Source organism: Schistocerca cancellata, chromosome 2 (genome assembly GCF_023864275.1).
Source record: "Schistocerca cancellata isolate TAMUIC-IGC-003103 chromosome 2, iqSchCanc2.1, whole genome shotgun sequence".
Taxonomy (NCBI): domain Eukaryota; kingdom Metazoa; phylum Arthropoda; class Insecta; order Orthoptera; family Acrididae; genus Schistocerca; species Schistocerca cancellata.
Genome location: NC_064627.1, coordinates 167,773,116 through 167,789,223, shown reverse-complemented (window position 1 = coordinate 167,789,223; position 16,108 = coordinate 167,773,116). Strand labels below are relative to the sequence as shown.

The following is a 16,108-nucleotide window of genomic DNA, read 5'->3' as shown; positions in this document are numbered from 1 at the left end:
CCAGCCTCGGGCCTCGCGTGGTCCTGCGGCGGGCGGTGGCCGCGTATTGATCGGCTGAGCGCGGCGCGGCGCGGCGGTGGCCGAGTTCCCAGCACTGACCTCAGCTTCACACCCGCACCTTCCGATAGCTCCCTCCTCACGCGCCGGCAGCGTTCTCTCTGCAAATCACCAGCGCAAGGAGTGTTTCTGGTGGGGGGGAAGAGACCTTTCCCGGAAACACATCTTACCTGGCGTACACGCACAGAAGCAGGTCACCGTCTAGCTGTGCAATGCAGCATACATTCTGTTAACGTACGTTTCTGGCGTTTATAGTAGTCAGTAACTTCTGTTTCCATATACACCGATCAGCCAAAACATGACTGCTGCCCACCGCGACGTTGGATGCCGTCAGGTGGCGTTGCGAGCACGCGACGCGTAACGGAAGTATGTAAACCCTAGTGAAGATATGGGCTGCAAATGGCGAAATCCGTTGAGATAAGCAACTTTGACAAAAGGCAGATTAATATTACGCAGGGCCTGTGAACGAATGTCTCGAAAACGGCGAAGCTGCTCGAATGTTCGCGTGCTACTGTCGTGAGCATCTGGGGAAAGCAGTAGAAGGGCAGTGAAACTACCACTAGGCGCTAAATGGTTGGACGTCCACAACTCGTCGCAGAATGTGGGATCCGGAAGCCTGTCTACTCTGTGAAGTAGAATAGATGGTGATCTGTGGCATTTCTGCCGAAAAGGCACAACACTGGTGCACGCACATGTGTTTCAGAAAGAAATGGCTCTGAGCACTATGGGACTTAACATCTATGGTCATCAGTCCCCTAGAACTTAGAACTACTTAAACCTAACTAATCTAAGGACAGCACACAACACCCAGTCATCACGAGGCAGAGAAAATCCCTGACCCCGCCGGGAATATGTGTTTCAGAGCACGCCGCTCATCGTACATTGTCGAACATGCAGCTCTGCCCCTCCCCCTCCCCCCTACGTGTTCAAATGTTTACGCAACGACATCGTCACTTATGATTGCAGTGGGCACGGGGCCACAGGGATTCGACCGTTGATCAATGGAAACGTATCGGATCTTATGTCAATCCTTCCGCAGTTACATTAAATCAGTGACAACTCTATGATAACTTTATGTTTCTATAAAACTAATGTCCCGTGCAGCGCTTTATGTCTGTATGTTCGGGATAATCTCAAGAACTACAGTGTAGCTCTTCAGTTCGTCATCTGTTGAGTTGGAGGAGAAAAAGAAGAAGAAGAAGATAATTACGTAACCGTACAACAGAGATTTTATTTTATCATTATTTGTATCTCCATCCCTCTCATGAAATGAGGGTGGTGACCCGCTCGTCGAATGAAGACGTTAAGCTCGCCCGAACCCTCGGCGCATTTGAAGAGGAGTTCATGACTAGATACCAGGCTTCACCGTCTCCTCCTGCTCAAGATACTCGGAATCGGTAGGAATCGAAGTTAAATCTCTGCCTGACCATGCAGATCTAGGTTTCCCTGAATGGATTAATTCCTAGAACTAGATGTATCCCTTGAAAAATAGGGCCATACTTTACCATTGTGCCATTCTTGCCAATGTCCGACCTGTTGCTCCTTCCTTAACGACTTCAGAGACAATGGCTGGCTGAAATGTAATCTTACTTACTTCTTTGAATAGCTGCACGTCACACTAATATTGCTGAAATATAATCTTACTTACTTCTTTGAATAGCTGCACGTCACACTAATCTCAAGTATCACTCGTCTGTACAACCCAGATACATTTAAGACACAATATATTGTCTTCGAAAAGCGGGTTGCCAGTGTGCATGGAAGCAGAAACCCGAATTACGCCGCTGGATAGCCTCTCAGTGTCTCCCATCCAGTGATGTCATGGAACTCTGTCTTTTTATGACTGTGTGTTAATTATCAGCAGATAGCAGTCCCGGTATACACACAAAAATGGTTCAAATGGCTCTGACCACTATGGGACTTAACTTCTGACGTCATCAGTCCCCTAGAACTTAGAACTACTTAAACCTAACTAACCTAAGGACATCACACACATCCATGCCCGAGGCAGGATTCGAACCTGCGACCGCAGCGGTCGCGTGGCTCCAGACTGTAGCGCCTAGAACCGCTCGGCCACTCCGGCCGGCTATATACACAAGTCAGTGAAAGTTTTGTCGCGAAGACAATGATGTAAAGCGTTAACAAAAGATCTGGGCCGGCGGAGGTTGCCGAGCGGTTCTAGGCGCTACAATCTGGAACCGCGCGATCACTGCGGTCGCAAGTTCGAATCCTACCTTGGGCATGGATGTGTGTGATGTCCTTAGGTTAGTTAGGTTTAAGTAGTTCTAAGTTATAGGGGACTGATGACCACAGAAGTTAAGTCCCATAGTGCTCAGAGCCATTTGAAATGGTCTGGTTAAATTTGATATTGGACGTCGCCTCAACAAAAGAAAGATACAATGGGCACTAAAAGCCAACAAGGTGCTATAACATTCGCATAGAAAGTGACTGTCCAGCAGTTAATATGTGTGCAGTATGGGGAATGGAGATGGGTCAGTCACACTTAGTAAATGAAGTGAAGTCGTGCTCCTGCTACAGTACTACCGCTGGGGATTGAACCCAGTGGGTGGGACGGATGAGGAGAGAGGTAGAGAACAAAAGATACGCTATAGCGATTAATATTCAGTACCTCACAGTATGTCACCAGCGGCGTCGCTATATGCTGCCGAAGAACTAGCAACTCGACTCATCGATCCTTCAAAACTTATGGACACAGTACACCACAAGTCGAAATCCTTGCCAGTAATAAACTACTTGCGTTTTTGTCAACATAGTACTGTAGCTCAAACAGTATCCTTCTCATAAACTGCTGAAACTAAGACTGGTGCATCACGTGGAAATGTCAACTTGTGTGCTCTTCATCTTATTAGGGAAACGGTGTGCTGCCGAATTTCGAAGTTTTGTTCGTGCACAATTTCACGTCTACGTCTTTGTTACGTAATTCGTTGTCCGATTTGTAGCAGAGAGTGCAAAGTGTACCAAAATATTCCCACCCTGTTGTGCTTCACTTTTTTATGGCGTGTGAGAAGAGCGGCTATCGGTACGTCCACACATAATCCCGAAACTGTCTGATCACACCGTCATAGTCGTTATTACTCGGGAGAGATACTTGCAGCCCAACAAAACAGAAACTATTTCATATCATTTATTCGTCCATCTACCAGGAGCAATGGAACCAGTTTTACACTAACATAAATTGCAGTGGTTTAAAAGAATGGCCACCACAAGAAACTTGTTTACTCTGACAATTTAGTCTGTGGACGGGCTGAGCGTTTAATTAAACGCAGCAGCAGTTTTGTCTCCACAAACTACCCGGAGATCAATCTATCTGAATTATGTTACACAAGGCTCCTTGGGTAACAGAAGAAATATTGAATTTAACTGATGAAAGGAGAAAATATAAAAATGCAGTAAGTGAAGCAGGCAAAAAGGAATACAAACTTCTCAAAAATGAGATCGACAGGAAGTGCAAAATGGCTAAGCAGGGATGGCTAGGGGACTAATGTGAGGATGTAGAGGCTTATCTCACTAGGGGTAAGATAGATACTGCCTACAGGAAAATTAAAGAGACCTTTGGAGATAAGAGAACCACTTGTATGAACATCAAGAGCTCAGGTGGAAACCCAGTTCTAAACAAAGAAGGGAAAGCAGAAAGGTGGAATGAGTATATAGAGGGTCTATACAAGGGCTATGTATTTGAGGACAATATTATGGAAATGGAAGAGAATGTAGATGAAGATGAAATGGGAGATACGATATTGCGTGAAGAGTTTGACAGAGCACTGAAAGACCTGAGTCGAAACAAGGCCCCGGGAGTAGATAACATTCCATTAGAACTACTGACAGCCTTGGGAGAGCCAGTCCTGACAAAACTCTACCATCTGGTGAGCAAGATGTATGAGACAGGCGAAATACCGTCAGACTTCAAGAAGAATATAATAATTCCAATCCCAAAGAAAGCAGGTGTTGACAGATGTGAAAATTACCGAACTAACAGTTTAATAAGTCATGGCTGCAAAATACTAACGCGAATTCTTTACAGACGAATGGAACAACTAGTAGAAGCCGACCTCGGGGAAGATCAGTTTGGATTCCGTAAAAATGTTGGAACACGTGAGGCAATACTGACGCTGCGACTTATCTTGGAAGCTAGATTAACGAAAGGCAAACCTACGTTTCTAGCATTTGTAGACTTAGAGAAAGCTTTTGACAATGTTGACTGGAATACTCTCTTTCAGATTCTGAAGGTGGAAGGGGTAAAATACAGGGAACGAAAGGCTATTTACAATTTGTACAGAAAGCAGATGGCAGTTATAAGAGACGCGGGGTATGAAAGGGAAGCAGTGGTTGGGAAGGGAGTGAGACAGAGTTGTAGCCTCTCCCCGATGTTATTCAATCTGTATATTGAGCAAGCAGTAAAGGAAACAAAAGAAAAATTCGGAGTAGGTATTAAAATCCATGGAGAAGAAATAAAAACCTTGAGGTTCGCCGATGACATTGTAATTCTGTCAGAGACAGCAAAGGACTTGGAAGAGCAGTTGAACGTAATGGATAGCGTCTTGAAAGGAGGATATAAGATGAACATCAACAAAAGCAAAACGAGGATAATCGAGTATAGATTTAAGTGTCAGGAAGTCATTTCTGAAAGTATTTGTATGGAGTGTAGCCATGTGTGGAAGTGAAACATGGACGATAAATAGTTTGGACAAGAAGAGAATAGAAGCTTTCGAAATGTGGTGCTACAGAAGAATGCTGAAGATTAGATGGGTAGATCACATAACTAATGAGGAGGTATTCAAAAGAATTGGGGAGAAGAGGAGTTTGTGGCACAACTTGACTAGAAGAAGGGATCTATTGGTAGGACATGTTCTGAGGCATCAAGGGATCACCAATTTAGCATTGGAGGGCAGCGTGGAGGATAAAAATCGTAGAGGGAGACCAAGAGATGAATACACTAAGCAGATTCAGAAGGATGTAGGTTGCAGTAGGTACTGGGAGATGAAGAAGCTTGCACAGGATAGAGTAGCATGGAGAGCTGCATCAAACCAGTCTCAGGACTGAAGACCACAACAACAAACAACAACAACAAGGCTCTTTTTAAGAAAACTGTGTCTGAATTCGTTTGTAAGCCTCTCATTGATCTCCTTTCATATGACATACACCTATCATGTGAATTACGGCGGTAAGTACTCGTGCGTGATTTCTTTTTGTTGTTACGACTGGTTATAAAAATGAGAGCAATGTACAGAATAAAACTAACAGATTTCACGATTTAACTGCTACCGTTGGCCAAAGGCTGGTGATTAGACACGGGCGTTGCTATTAACCTCTCCTTGCCGGCCAAATTCAGATGACGAAAACGTCTTCCAACTTAAAGACTCGAACATGCTACATTTGAGTCGAGATCCAGTGTAACAGCGTATGCTAGCGAAGCCATAAACGAAGACTAGAGGTAGTATTGATACACATTAACAAAAAATAGACGCAGCACGAAGGAATTATCCGAATCGGACGGAAACTGGGAGGTTTGGTGTACATGTACAGATAAATAATTACAATTACAGAAAAATTGAATGATTTATTCAGAAGAAAGAGCTTCACAAATTGAGTATGTCAATAACGCGTTAGACGATCTGTGGCCATTATGCCTTCAGTTTTTCGGCTTGGTATTGATTGACAGAGTTGTTGGATGTCCTCCTGAGGGACATCGTGCCAAATTCTGTCCAACTGGCGCGTTAGATCGTCAAAATCCCGAGCTTGTTGAAGAGTGCTGCTCATAATGCTCCGAATCTTCTCAGTTGGAGAGAGATCCGGCGAACTTTCTGGCCAAGATACCTTTTGGCAAGCACGAAAATTATGAAATGTAAGCCCAAGATGGTTTACGACGAAGCGCAACAAAACAGGTCATAGATTATCGTCGACGTACCGCTGTGCTGTATTGGTGCTGCGGATGACAACCAATGGGTGCGTGTTAAATCTTATGGGCACTTAAATGCTAAGGTCATCAGTCCCTAAGCTTACACACTACTTAACCTAAATTATCCTAAGGACAAATACACACACACCCATGCCCGAGGGAGGACTCGAACCTCCGCCGGGACCAGCCGCACAGTCCATGACTGCAGCGCCTGAGACCGCTCGACTAAACCCGCGCGGCGACAACCCATGGGGTCCTATTATGAAAAGACAAGGCACTCAAGACCACCTCTCCTGGTTGTCGGGCCGTACGGCGTGCGACAGTCGAGTTGGTATCTCACCACTGTCTGGGATGCGTCCAAACACGTCTTCGCAGGCCATTGGGGCTCAAGGAGAGGTGGAGATTTGGATAAGGTAGTAGAGGTTCCATGTGGGGGAAGGTAAACGGTTACAGAAAGCTAGATGGAGTGTATGTCGTCCGAGGGCTTAGAGGGACATCTAGAACTTTGGTGGGATGGATAGCCATGCAACATTTTGCATAGCAGGGGATTGGTCGAATCAGGATTTTGTGTGTGGAGAACAGTGGTGAGATGCAAACGCCATGTTCGACCTATTAGTAATTTTAGTCTACTGTGTAATAGCTTCGCTGTATTGCTGACTGTTTTGTGTCATTAAAGAACCTCATCCGAGAAGGAACTACGTTTCTCTGAATTCTACATGTTTTTATTGTTGTTCTTCATCTTTCATGTTCGGTACTACAATGTATTTCATAGAACGTTTTCTGTTTGCAGTGGAGTCCCTGGAATGCTACGAGTGCAACAGCCACACGGACAGCAACTGCGCGAAGGACGTGCCTCCTGACACTCTGAAGAAGGACTGCTCCACGCACATAGAAGGCGCCAAGTACAAGCTCTGCCGCAAGATCGTTCAGTACATTGACTTCGAAGTGAACGGCAGTAAGTTTATTCAGATGTGCTCGATTATAACTATTATTTATTGGCTATCTCATTTCAAATGACTTTGATCATCTTAAGGTTGGCAATATGCATGCCAGCCGCTCGTTGGCAAGGTTTTCTTCGCTTATGGCGGGTTCCAGCCTTATTATATCCTTTCACTTTGCGCGAACTAAACAGATCTGCGCTATTCTCCATTTGCACCAATGAAGAACAGCGTTCTGTTTTCAGTTTTCTGTGTTCTGGAGGGGTACCAGGAGCTAAATCCATAAAGACTTTCAGTACAATACGGGGCAATGCCTTACCATAGTGAAGTACACTATGTGATCAAAAGTATCCGGACACCTGGCTGAAAATGACTTACAACTTCGTGGCGCCCTCCATCGGTAATGCTGGAATTCAGCATGGTGGTGGCCCCCCCTTAGCCTTGATGACAGCTTCCACTCTCGCTAGCATACGTTCAATCAGGTGCTGGAAGGTTTCTTGGGGAATGGTAGCCCATTCTTCACGGAGTGCTGTACTGAGGAGAGGTATCGATGTCGGTAGGTGAGGCCTGGCACGAAGTCGGCGTTTCAAAACACGCAGGTCAGGTCTCTGTGCAGGCCAGTCCATTACAGGGATGTTACTGTCGTGTAAACACTCCGCCACAGGCCGTGCTTTATGAACAGGTACACGATCGTGTTGAAAGATGCAATCGCCATCGCCGAATTGCTCTTCAACAGTGGGAAGCAAGAAGTTGCTTATAACATCGATTTAGGCCTGTGCTATGATAGCGCCACACAAAATAACAAGGGGTGCAAGCCCCCTCCATGAAAAGCACGACCACACCATGACACCACCGCCTCCGAATTTTACTGTTGGCACTAACACGCTGGCAGATGACGTTCACCGGGCATTCGCCATACCCACACACTGCCATCGGATCGCCACATTGTGTACCGTGATTAGTCACTCCACACAACGTTTTTCCAATGTTCAATCGTCCAGTGTTTACGCTCCTTACACCAAGCAAGGCGTCGTTTGGCATTTACCGGCGTGATGTGTGGCTTATGGGCAGCCGCTCGACCATGAAATCCAAGTTTTCTCACCTCCTGCCTTACTGTCATAGTACTTGCAGTGGATCCTGATGCAATTCCTGTGTGATGGTCTGGATAGATGTCTGCCTATTACACATTACGACCCTCTTCAACTGTCGGCGGTCTCTATCGATCAACAGACGAGGTCGGCCTGTACGCTTGTGTGCTGTACGTGTCCCTTCACGTTTCCACTTCACTATCACATCGGAAACAGTGGATCTAGGGATGTTTAGTAGTGTGGAAATCTTGCGTACAGACGTATGACAAAAGTGACACCCAATCACCTGACCACGTTCGAAGTCCGTGAGTTCCGCGGAGCGCCCCATTCTGCTCTCTCACGATGTCTAATGATTACTGAGGTCGTTAATGTGGAGTACCTGGCAGTAGGTGGCAGCACATTGCACCTAATATGAAAAACGTATGTTTTTGGGGGTATTCGGATATTTTTGATCACATAGTGTATTTACCAGTGAACTGAACGATTCAAAATGGCCTAACAGACATGAAGGAAAAGGAAATAATAGGACGTCCGGTCACCTCCACTACTGATGCCGTATTGTGCAGGTTTGTAAATTTTAAACAACTGATGAGTGTCTGTTGATGAATTGCCATGTTAGTCACGGTATTGCATGTGACAACATCCATAACAGGCTAATCTTTCGAAGAGTCCGTGCAAAAATGGGTTGTAAATCAGCAAAATGGAGAACGGAAGTGTGATCGTATAAGAATCTTCAACAGCCACTGAACTGCGATGCTAATGAAGATGAAAAGCTTTTTGAACGAATCCTCACTGGAGATGAAACTTGAGTCCATCACTTTGAACTAGAGTGCAAACGCGAGAGGGAGCAATGGAATGGATCTCCAGCCAGTAGGAAATTCAAGAATCAAACCTCTGCAGGAAAAGTGAAGCTCACTGTTTTTTTGGGACGCACATGGGCAAATTCTGAAACATTGCCAGGGAGATTGGTCAATAGTCAACGCTCCATTGATATGTCTTGAAACGAGTCGAGGCCTGCAATGCGAAACAAACGCTGTTGTCGATATAAATTCACATATTGCTGCCCACACCGTTCAGACTCCTTAGAATATACATTTTGAAGCGTTAGGGCATCCTGATGTGATATAAAAAGAAAAAGGAGTCAGTTTTGAAGAGATGGCTGATCCAGTATTAGAATCAAACTTAAGGGAGCTTCGGAGCACTTAAGATCAAATAAAGCAGAAGGGATAGACAGCATTCCATAAGAATTTTTAAAGTCATTGGGGAAAGTGGCAACAAAACGACTATTCACATTGGTGTGTAGAACGTATGAGGCTGGCGACATACCATCTGACTTTTGGAAGAATATCATCAGCACAATTCCGAAGACTGCAAGAGCTGACTGGTATGAGAATTATCGCACAGTCAGCTTAATAGCTCATGCATCCACGTTGCTGACAAGAATAATATACAAAAGTCCGGGAAACAAAATTGAGGATGTGTTAGAAGACAATCAGTTTGACTTTAGGAAAGGTAAAGGCACCAGAGAGGCAATTCTGACCTTGTGGTTGATAATGGAGGCAAGACTAAAGAAAAATGAAGACATTTTCATCGTATTTGTCGGCTTGGAAAAAGCGTTCGACAACGTAAAATAGTGCAAGATGTTCAAAATTCTGAGGAAAATAGCATGAACTATAGGGAGGGACGGATAATACACAGTATGTACAAGAGCCAAGAGGGAATGATACGAGCGGACGACCAAGAACGAAATGCTCAGATTAGAAAGGGTGTAAGATAGGGATGTTGTCTTTCACCCCCTACTGTTAAATCTGTATATCGGAGAAGCAATGATGGAAATAAAAGAAAGGTTCAGGAGTGCATTTAGGTGAAATACTATCAATGATACTACTCGCTAACAACATTGCTATCCTGAGTGAAAGTGAAGAAGAATTACATAATCTGTTGAATGGTATGAAGAATCTAATAAGTACAGAATATGGATTAACAGTAATTCGAAGAAAGACAAAAGTAATGAAAAGTAGCAGAAATGAGAACAGCGAAAAACATAACATGAGGATTGATAGTCACAAAGTAAATGAAGTTAAGGAATTCTACTATCTAGGTAGTAAAATAACCAATGATGGACGGAGCAAGGAGCTCATCAAAAGCAGATAAGCACTGGCAAAAAGGGCATTCCTGGCCAAGAGAAGTCTACTAGTATCAAACGTAGGCCTTAATGTGAGGAAGAAATTTCTTAGAATTTATGTCTGGAGCACAACATTGTATGGTAGTGAATCATGTACTATGGAAGAGAATCGGAGCATTTGAGATGTCGTGCTACAGATGAATGTTGAAAATTAGGTAGACTGATAAGGTAACGAATGAGGAGGTGCTGCACAGTATCGGGATATGTGGAAATCACTAACAAGGAGAAGGGACAGGATGATAGGACATCTGTTAAGATATCAAGGAGTGACATCTGTGGTACTAGAGCGTGCTGTAGAGGGCAACAACTGTAAAGGAAGACTGAGACTGGGATACATCCAGAAAAGTATTGAGGTCATAGGTTGTAAGTGCTGTTCTGACATGAAGAGGTTGACACGGGAAAGGAGTTCGTGGCAGTCTGCAGCACACCAGACTGATGACTCAAAAAAAAAAAGAAAAAAGAAAAAGGCATCCTACGTCCAATATCCATCTTGCCCTGTCGTATTTTCTGTTGGATCCTCTTACAGGTGGCGTAAGGGGTCTAGGGCGTCATACTGGCCGCCTTGGAGCAGGAGAGGCACCACAGGACGTTTTCATTTCCACTGTCTATACCTTTACAAATAAATTCATAAAACTTTGTCAGCATGACCAGGAAGGAATCAGGATTTACACTTATAGCAGTGGAAGTTCAAAAACATAACAAAATGAATTTTTTACGTGCGAAATTTCATCATTTTTTCACTTACTATTGGCTGCATTTGTTGCTATAGGTACACTTTTCTTTATAAGTAAGAGAGATTCTTCGATGAATTTTGCACAGGATACAAACCATAGTTACAGATGTATAAAACTCTAGAATATATTTAATTTATTAAAAAATGAATGAGCTGTTACATTTTAAACTCCATGTTTAGAAAAAAACACGTATTTTATAGTTAATTATCTCAATTTTTACCACAGTTTTAACCCGGTTAATAAACTCGACTACAATAAGTTTCGCATTAAGGAGTTTGTGTTTGATAAGCATACCAAGTTTGAAAGTAAAGGCATATTTATTTTCTATATTACATGTACCTAAGTTCAGAAATTTGTATTTTGCGGAAAATGGCCGTTAAAGTTTCAGCTTGTATTTGGCATTATATTAGAACAGTCCAGCGCCATAAGCAGGTTCGTTTTCATTTTCTAAATCAGTTTTCTCCCTTTTCACATTCCTATGATGAACTCTTCTTGATTCTTACCTCCTCCAAAAATGATTAATCTTCTTACCCTACACGCCCTCTGTCTATCGCATACAAAGCTTTGATGCTGTTCACTCCGGGCTTAATTCCCATTTTCTCTAAAACATATATCCTGCTTTGCACACCATCATTAGGACATGAAACTGCGTCATAAACACCAATAGGAAGTGCATTTCTTCCCACAAAAATGGTTTTTGGCAATCTTTCCCCTAAACATTGGTTAAAACTTTCATTTGGGTTCTGGGTACCGCCATGAAGGCACTTCTTCAATAAGTGTTCATTTGCAAGGTTCCTGAACATAGGTTTGATGGCTTCCATTACGGCAGTTGGTAGAGAATTCCTGTGATGACATTCTTCGCCTCCGGTAATTGACGTCTAGTAACCAAACAACGATTCACTTCCTTTTGGGAACAAGTTGTGGATAGGGTTATTGTCTGTGGACATTTTGTGGAAGTATAGAGCCCAAACTGCTTGCTTCATATTTTTCAAGTCCCCTGTGTTCCTTCTTATTGCCAAGCCATAATATGTCTGTTGTTGTTGTGGTCTTCAGTCCAGAGACTGGTTTGATGCAGCTCTCGTACAGTGAAGCTGCATACCCTCGGGAAAAATTGCGGCTGTAGTTTCCCCTTGCTTTCAGCCGTTCGCAGTACCAGCACGGCAAGGCCATTTTGGTTAGTGTTGCAAGGTCAGCTCAGTCAACTATCCAGATTGTTGTCCCTGCAACTACTGAAACGGCTGCTGCCCCTCTTCAGGAACCACACGTTTGTCTGGCCTCTCAACAGATACCTCTCTGTTGTGGTTGCACCTACGGTACAGCTATCTGTATCGCTGAAGCACGCAAGCCTCCCCACCAACGGCAAGGTCCATGGTTCATGGGGGGGGGGGGGGGCTAGTCAATTTCTGCGTCCGTCAGTCCCCCTTTCCCTTTTATTCCCTTCCCATCAGATAATTTTTTCTCCTGACAAATCTTGTCTCAGCCTTCTAAGTCTAGAGCCAAGTCTTTTCTGCACATGTCCCACACATTCTAACTTCTGCACAACAGTCTCAGCTCCATATGGAGCACATTTTTGAACCTCAAGGAAAGCTTTACTATCATCATCACTAAGGTACTTCACGTATCGCAGGCCATGGGAGGGAACAGGATCTGGTAAGCAAGCTGTCAACTCCCTGCACTTCCACACCTCCGCTTGAGCCTTTATAGTTCAGATTACATTCCTGATTGGAATCCTTTTCACACAACTACGACAAAATTTGCTCAACACTTCAACATCTAATACTTTGCCATTGTCAACAGATGTTTCAATGCCGTGTCGGGAACTATGTCCTCATTTTTGATAGTAGATTCTTCTGCAGCACTTTTTATTCTGCAATTTCTTTTACAGTCCCAAGCAGTAAGCCATAACATCTATCAAATTTTTCTGAGTTAGGTGGAACATTCATCACTGCAGAAAGTGTTCTTGCTGCCTTCTCTCCCATCTCAATACAGCGCGTGCCTTATGCTACTCTCAAATCCACATCATAACCTTTGTTTACGATATTAGATGTCATGCAAGACGCACCAACATTGCGTTCGGTGCATATCACAGGTAAGTTCGTAGCAACCCTTTCGTGGCACACTCATCTTCCACCATAGAAACACACTGCGTACCAAAGCAGTGCTTGCACATAACATTGTCCATGTTAACATCAACAATAATACTACACGAACCTTCAGATTAACAGCCTTCATTTTCATTAGCACCAAAAACAAGTTTCCTTTTTGAAGCACTCGGCGCTGGTTTGTTTACCGGCTGTGAGAGGTTGGTGTAACACTTGTTGTAGCATCCTTTACTGTGTATCTGTTGCCCCGGTGGCATTGTTTACGGTTGAAGCAACGAATTCTAGACATCTTGTGCGATAATATGACAATCTCTGGCGCAGATATAAACATTCGAATTCTACAGAGCGAAATACACTTACATATGACAGAATGCTGTGCAAAAAGGTGTGGCGCTGCATCTTGGTAACTTAAGACCAAATAACGTGCCTTATAATCTCTCAAAAATATACATGTTTTATACACCAAACTATTCAGGAAAATGTACGCTACAAAACAGGCATATTTTTGAAAAAATGAATTTTTTTTAAATTTTTGGCGTCCCTGCCCCCCTCCCCCCCCCCCTCCCCGCCCCTCTTAAGAAGTCGTCGAGTCACCTCCGATGAAAAGTTGAAGGAAGTGGAGCGTTTGTGCACAGGTTTATTTGACCCATGGTAGAGTCTGAGGAAGACGCTGAAAAGGCTGAACCGGCAAACGCCTTTAGATAGATCCCAACTATCTCGTGAAAGCATATTTAAAAAGCTCAACGATCCAATTTTGACTGATGAATCAAAGAATATACACTGGCGTGCAAAACTTAAGGATGGAAGCAACTTTCACATGATGTGTCACTGACAAGTAACATAGCTCGATGAAACTTGAATCATACATAGACAGAACTACTACAGCATGGTATAGAAGGTAACCCTATGAGACTAACAGAAAAGACGTTTTTATTCAGAGACAATATTTACACTGAAGTCACCGCGATTCATGATGGTCCCTGGCCATTAAGAACGACTGGACATGGTTCTTAATAGGGTGCGTGATCGTCACGAAAGGCATTGCATGCTCTGCAACGTGCTGCTTTGCTGGCCCAAGATTCGTGAGGAGTTCTTGTGGTAGGGCGTTCCATTCTTCCCTCAACACGGTTAACAACTGCTGTTTGGTCGCTGGTGCAACACGTCGTCCAGATCCATCCCACACGTGCGCGATGGGATTTGGGTGGGGAAACGGACAGGCCAGTCCATTCGCCGAATATCCTCTCGTTCCAACAGCTCCTCCACCTGCGCTGTTCGATGCGGTCGTGCATTGTCATCCATAATAACGGAGTCAAGGCGGGATGCACCCCTGAAAAGTTGCAGATGGAGAAGACGTATAGCGTCACAATAACGTTGGCTAGTGCGTTCGTGTACCTTATTTTCGAGATCATGTTCGATAATGTACGTGGCTTTATTATGTGTTCCCATCTCCCGCCATATCAGGGTGCGCCTAGCATTGTCGAACATGATCGTTTTGTTGGTCCATGACTCATGACGTGAAGAGGAATAATGTTGCATGGACGTATTGACCTCCAAATCTTTGAACATAGTGCACTCACCTGTCAACGTTATTGTGACACTCTTCTCCTTCCTCACGTGCGTCTTTTCAGGGGCGTTTATGGAACTGACTTTGTTTTTATGGATAATAATGCGCTACCGCAATGAACAGCTACGTGGAGGAGCCCGTGGAATGAGAGGATATTCGGCGAATCGATTGATCTGCCCGTGCCCCCGTCTTAAATACCATCGAGCACATAGGAGATGGGTTGGGGCGACGTATTGCCACCACATCCAAATGTACCAACGACTATGCAGCAGTTGTCAATCGCGCTGGAGGATGAATGAAACACCTTTCCGCAAAAACTCCTTACCAAATTTGCTGCCGTCATGGGACCACGTTGCAGAGCATGGAGTGCTGTTCGTGGTGATCACACACCCTATTAAGAACCATGTGCTGCCTTTTGTAATATCCAAAGACCATCATAAATTGAGGTAATTTCAGTGTAATTATTGTCTTTGAATAAATGTCATTTCTGATCGCCTCATTGTCTATTTTTTTCAGTTGCCTTCTATACTGAACTGAAGCGCGAAAAAAACTGGTATAGGCATGCGTATTCAAATACAGAGATACGTAAACAGGCTGAATACGACGCTGCGGTCGGCAACACCTATATAGACAACACGTTTCTAGTGCAGTTGCTAGATGGGTTACTGCTTCAACAATGGCAGGTTATCAAGGTTTAATTGAGTCTGAACCGGCCGTTACAGTTGGAGCACGAGCGATGGGACTAGCATCTCCGAGGTAGCGATGAAGTGGGGATTTTCCCGTACGACCATTTCACGTGTGTACCGTGAATATCGGGAATCCGGTAAAACATCAAATCTCCGACATTGCTGCAGCCGCAAAAACATCCTGCAAGAACGGAACCAAAGGCAACTGAAGAAAATAGTTCGACGCGACGGAAGTGCAATCCTTCCGCAAATTGCTGCAGATTTCAATACTGGACAAGTGTCAGCGTACAGAACATTCAACGAAACATCATCGATATGGGCTTTCGGGGCTCGTGTACCCATTATGACTGCCCGCCATGAAGTTTTATGTCTCGCCTGGACTCGACAACACCGACATTGGACTGTTGAAGACTGAAAACATGTTGCCTGGTCGGACGAATCTCGTTTCAAATTGTATCGAGCCGATGGAGGTGCACGGGTATGGAGGCAACCTCAGGAATCCATGGACCTCGCATGTCAGCAGGAGCTGTTCAAGCTCGTGGAAGCTCTGTAATGGTGTGAGACGTGTGTTGGAGTGATATGGGACCCCTGATACGTCTATAAACGTCTGTGACAGGTGACACGTACGTAACCATCCTGTCTGATCACCTGCATCCATTCATGTCCATTGTACATGCCGACGGACTCGGGCAATTCCAGCAGGACAATGCGGCACCCCACAAGTCCGGAATTGCTACAGAGTGGCTCCAGGAACACCCTTCTGAGTTTAAATACTTCCGCTGGTCATCAAACTCCCCAGATATGAATATTATTGAGCATATCTGGGATGCATTGCAA

General features: G+C 44.3%; 1 protein-coding gene across 1 annotated transcript in view; it reads left to right on the top strand.

The window, feature by feature from the left end:
- The window catches only part of LOC126161486 (uncharacterized), a 194,621-nt gene that overhangs the window by 160,457 nt on the left and 18,056 nt on the right, over positions 1 to 16,108 (top strand). The window contains exon 2 of the mRNA XM_049917384.1: positions 6,765 to 6,929. Coding sequence (XP_049773341.1) covers positions 6,765 to 6,929 — 165 coding nt within the window. The remainder of the gene's footprint in view (positions 1 to 6,764; positions 6,930 to 16,108) is intronic.